We start from the raw sequence: 5,289 nt of genomic DNA, 5'->3' as shown, positions 1-5,289 counted from the left end.
AGGAAGGAAGGAAGGAAGGAAGGAAGGAAGGAAGGAAGGAAGGAAGGCAAAGAGTGAAGAAGGTACAGCTGATGCTCATTACTGACCTACCTTGCAAGGATACCAAGAGTGGGAAATATATTCACCAATAAAAACCACGAGACAAAGACCAAAACCCAATGGAAACATTACTTTCTAGGTCTGTGCCTATGGAAAAGGCAAAGTACATTTAGATAAAGGCACAACAGTTTGGGGAGGAAAAGAACAAAATGACAAAAAAAAAAAAAAAAAACAAAAAAAAAAAAAAAAAAACACACACTTGACTGTATTCTTAAAATTTATAAGAAATTTTATTTTTTTTTCATTTAAAAAAATGTGAATACAGGCTACTGAACAACAACTGTAACCAATCAAGACCCACCTGCCCTGATTCTGGAGTCTTTAGGAAATAAAAATTGTCAGTTAAGAAAAGAAAACGACGCACCGGTGCCCTGAAGTGAGGTAGGTGCCTCCTCGGCCATCACTACCACCTGCAGTTACTACGGGAGAGAAACAACTCCCTTTCCTGCTCCAGGCAGCACATTATGTCTTCATTGGAGAACTGTAGATAGAAACAGGGCCCTGGTTTGGGTTCCTAAGCCCTACAGATCTTCATGTCAGGTTCAGTTTGAGTATTCTTACTGACGGAAAAAAAAAAATAAAATAAAATAAAAATCTCACTTTCATTGGCATTTGTGTGTTGCTGCTTCAAATTCAACCCCTCAATTACCAAGCTAAGTGAGAGCAGGAATTTTTTTTTTTTCTGCTTGTCTGTCTCTTGCCTGGCATCCAATCCCTGCTGTTACAGCTTCAATTATCAATTTGTTGTATTGCAGTAATTCATGGATCTTAAAAGGTCATGAATTTAAAGGAAAAAAAAAAAGGCAATACCAACCTGCATTAATGTTTACTTAAAAATCTTAGACAGCATAACGTATTCTTCTCGATCTTTGCAAATTTAAACCAAACCAAAACAGAACAGGTTCGGAGGTCATTCACAGACCCCGAGCCACGGTTTTCAAGCATTTTCAAGCATGCGTTCAATGTCTGTAGTAGATTCAGAGTTGTACAGCCACCCCCACAAACTAAGACTAGAACATTTTCATCAAACCCTCCAAAAGAAATCCTGTGCCCCTTAACAGTCACTCTCCAGCCTGTCCTCCCCTAGCACCTGGAGAGCAATTCCTCTGTCTCCACGACTGGCTGAACATTTCACGTAAATGGAATCATACAAGATTTGGTGTTTTATCACTTACTTCATCTGTAAGACTTTAAAGGCCTGCTATTCAACCCTGGCATATTTCAGAGAATTTTTTTCCTAACCCTTTCGACAATCCAAACATATGACATTTTAAACTTCCAAGTCCTGAACCCCCAGCTTTCTGTCCCTCCACAAAGCACAGTTGACTTGCTACTTCCCTGAAGAAAAACCTAAACTGTAATTTACTAGTTAGATTCTTCCAAAAGTTCTTATTCTGGATTCTCCTTCTGGTAGGTAATAAAGCACTATCTTCTTTAAACACCAACATTTCACATACCTCCCTTCCTCTGACAACGGGATGTTGCCGGCCACAATAACTCTAAAGTGCATGCTGATTCTCAAAACAGAGAACAGCCGCAGATGATCCAGCTGCCACTCAAAACTCCCCACCTCCCCTGTGTGGGTCTGCTGACTCTCCGGCTACAACGCAAACATAACGCAAACATGTCTGCAGGGCTGCCTTTGCTTCAAGAAACATCCACCGTCCCAAGCTAAGGAGCAAAACACCCCACTGCTGTCCACACTCCAAAGAACCACCAATCCCTACATCTAACACCGGCAAGTGAACCAGCGTGCCTCAAAGACTGCCTCTGCTGGCTCGGAGGGGCTTACTCCTGAGTTACGTGGTCTAGCACCACCGCTCAGGCTTAAACGCTGTGAACACGCTGCCTTCAGCAGGCCCGAACCGGGATCCTGGGTGCTTCCTAGCCATCCATCACATTTAAAGGAACTGACCATCATAAAAGAAGCCTCAGGAAGCGCTTGGTCATCAAGGGATTAAAAACAATACATAGTAAAGTACCCTTCTCCTGCAGCCCTCCTTCTGCACAAAAAAAAAAAAAAAAAATCCTTCGTGAAGACCCAGCCCCATCCTTTCCTGTTGCCGGCCATCGCTGCTGCTTTGCATTTCAAAACTTCTACTATTAAATAACAAAAGTAGAGAAAGTACACAGTACAATAGGATGCCATGGTCAAATGGACTCGTTCTTAGTGATTTCTAAACCATATTTAGTCCTTAAAGGCTTGTAATCCTCCCTCCCCTCCACCCCCCTCCCCAAACACAGTCTAAGCGCCTGAGCAGAAAGGAGCCAGAAGCCTTTCGCCCAATCCAGTGTGCTCAAAGTTTGAAAAACAAAGGACAGGAGAGCCCAGATTTGTGGGGTCGGCCCAGTCTGCGCCTTACTCTAGGCAGTAAATACCTACAGTTCTTTAAAGATCTGCTCTACTCCACCGCAGACGGTTCTTAAAAGAGGTTCAAGGGTTTGTTTATAGAAACAGCCTTTGTGAACCGCCCAAGCGGTGGGCCGCACGCTCCACGCAGCCTCCACCGTCCCCCCACCTCGCTAACTCCTCAAGGCTAGGTCGTGATTTCTCGAAGTTAATGGGCACCACCTGCATACATTCTGCAAACATTACTCATCTGCACGCCCTCACTTCCCCAGCCCCAACTCGAAGACTGCATTTAAACTTTTAATCGTGTTCAAATTACTCTACCATCTCAAAAGCACCAGTATGCCACACTTTTTTTTTTCTCGAGAACAAAACCCCCTCCTCCTCCTCCCCCCCTACACCCGGGGGGGGGCCCCCCCCCCCCGCCCCCCCCCCCCCCCCCCCCCCCGCATACACACCTACTCCTACCCGACACCATCAAAACAAAAGCTATCAGATTGCAAGCGATAGCGAGCGTGGAGCGATACTGCTTATTAAGTGAGTACAAAGGAAGTGCGGGGCGGGGGTTTGGCAGTGCAACACAACTCTGGCCACAACAAAACCAAGGCCAGGGCTCCGCGCTCGCAAAACAAAACAACCACCCCTCCACTACCGCACTCCGGATCCTGACGGAGCTCAAACCACCGCACGCGACACCTCTCGCCCAGGCCAGGAGGCCAGGTGTCCCCTCGTGGCCGTGTGGCTGTGGATGCACCTAAATCCGCGCCGAGAGCACGTGTGTGTGGAAAGGCACGTCGGCTCTGCACATGGGCTGGCGTCCCTACCACCTCTTACTTAAACACTTCTAGGAAGAAGCGTCCAGGGCTGCGTAGAAACTGAGAGTTTTGCCCAAGGACCCCCCAAGCTGGGGATCCAATCCCCCCCACTCCCAGCACCCACCCCCAAGAGAAGTCTGAAGGTCCTAAGCTCACACTTATCTAGGGAAAACACACCTCGCACCCCGAGGGCCACCCCGGGTGGCCCCGAAGCACTAAGCCGTGGGGGAAAGAGGGACTAGACGCCCACAGGCTCCTGAGATGCGAAAGGCCAAGAACCCGAGGGGCCTGATGGGCCAAACAAGTTGGGCGACTGGAGGCCGCGCGGCGGTGTTTGGAAACGTGTCCTGGGGCCGCGAGGCCTCCCCACCCCGCACCTCCCCCTCAGAGACAACTTGCACCCCGCGGGGCGGGAGGCTCCCGCTCGCTGCCACGGCGCACTAGGTCCACCCCAGCAGCCACCCGCCGAGAGCCTCCAAGGGTGCTGTCACCATGGTGCGCCGCGCGGGACGGGAGCTGGGTGCGGAGCGGCGCGCCAGGATGGCGGAGGGGGGGACGGACACGAGGGTGGCGGGGACCCTGGGTCCCACCCGGAGGCCAACTTCCCCGGCAAGTGCCCACGCGCGGGCTGCCCGGGAACCGCAGGGGGGCGAGCGCTGCCCACCCACCAGGCCGCGCGCGGGACAGCGCTCCCGGGACAGCGAAAGAGAAAGCCCCGAGGCCCCTTCCGCGCGCGGATGCCCTGAGCTGGGGCCTGTGGGGCTCCGGAGCCCTGAACTCGGGCCCCGGTCCTCCCCGGCCTTCCGGGAGAGCCCCACCCTCCCTCTGCTCCCCGGCCCCGGACTCCGACAGCTGCGCCCGTGGCAACTGAGTTTTCCCCGAACAGGGCGCAGCCCCTCGGAGGAAAAGTTCCCGCAGTGGCCGCGGGCGGCGGGCGAAATACTCACTTTCTCCACTCGTCGGCCAGAGCGAGAGCGCGGCGGAGAGAAACACGAGCCCCCACAGCGAGGTCGGGGACCCTCCTCCGGAGCCAGACTTCATTCCTTTTATTTGGGACGAAATTCCCTTTTCCCAAAAAAAATAAAAAAATAAAAATAAAAAAAAAAAGAAAAAGAAAAAGAAAAAAAGTCTCCAACTCAGTCCTCACTCTCGTCCGAACGGCAGAAGCGCAGGCGACGGTCCTCGGAAGGCGGCGTGGACAGGGCGGGTGGTGTGGGGCGGCCCCTCAGCGCCGGCAGCAGCGGCCCACGGCGCGGCGGAGTCGGGAAGCCGGGGCGCGCCGGGGCGGGCTGTCGGCGTCGTCGGCCTCCATTTGCAAACCCAGAGATGCAGGAGAGGGGGGAAAAACTGTACAGAGAGAGGAGCGGAGCCCAGATCGCCGCGGGCGGGGACAAACGTGTCCCCCCACTCCCCCGGAGGGAGCGACCGCCCGAGCCTCCGCGGCAGGAGAGCGCGACGCAGTTGGCGAGACTGGTCCGAAGTCCCGGGCGCGGGCGAGGCCGGCGAGGGGCAGAAATGCGGAGTGGAAATGAATGAGCGGCTCCCCCTCCTCCGGCTCCTCCTCCTCCTCCTCCTCCTCCTCCTCCGGGCTCCGCTCGCCGCCGCCTCCTCCCTCAGCGCCGCCGCCGCCGCCGCCGCCGCCGCCGCGAGCTCCTTCCCAAATCCAGGACACACACAAAGCGGCGGCCGCGCACCACTCGGCACTCCCGCCGCCCCGCGTCGGCCCCCACCCGCCGCCGACTCCGTGCGCGGGGGCCCCGGCTCGCTGAAGGTCAAAGCCGAGCACGCCGCGCGCCGTGGAGCCCTCGCAGGCACGGGAGAGGCGTGGAGGGTCCGGGGAGCGGGGCCGAGGGTCTGCGAGCGCCGGGCGCGCCGGGACAGGCTCGCTGGCTGCTTCCCCGTCGCTCGCCTCTCTCCAGTTCGCCCGGTGCGCTCGCTCCTCCTCGGTTCCCCCCCTCCTCCTCCTTTTTTTTTTTTTTTTTTTTTTTTTTTTTTTCCGCTCAGCGGAGTTAATGCTGGTAAACA

At 54.5% G+C, this 5,289-nt stretch overlaps 1 protein-coding gene across 3 annotated transcripts in view; it reads right to left on the bottom strand.

The window, feature by feature from the left end:
* Igf1r (insulin like growth factor 1 receptor) overlaps nucleotides 1-4,329 on the bottom strand; it is a 275,245-nt gene extending 270,916 nt beyond the window's left edge. For 2 of the 3 annotated variants that reach the window (XM_055623143.1, XM_055623144.1), the window contains exon 1: nucleotides 4,212-4,322. In XM_055623143.1, the coding sequence (XP_055479118.1) occupies nucleotides 4,212-4,305 (94 nt within the window). In that variant the 5' untranslated portion in view covers nucleotides 4,306-4,322. Of the gene's footprint in view, nucleotides 1-4,211 lie in introns of all 3 variants that reach the window. The other variant, XM_055623145.1, reaches the window with a different exon arrangement.
* Nucleotides 4,330-5,289: the final 960 nt, after the last annotated feature.

This window comes from Psammomys obesus, unplaced genomic scaffold, assembly GCF_907164565.1.
Source record: "Psammomys obesus unplaced genomic scaffold, mPsaObe1.curated_primary_1811, whole genome shotgun sequence".
Classification (NCBI taxonomy): Eukaryota; Metazoa; Chordata; class Mammalia; order Rodentia; family Muridae; genus Psammomys; species Psammomys obesus.
This window is presented reverse-complemented; position numbering and strand designations above follow the sequence as displayed.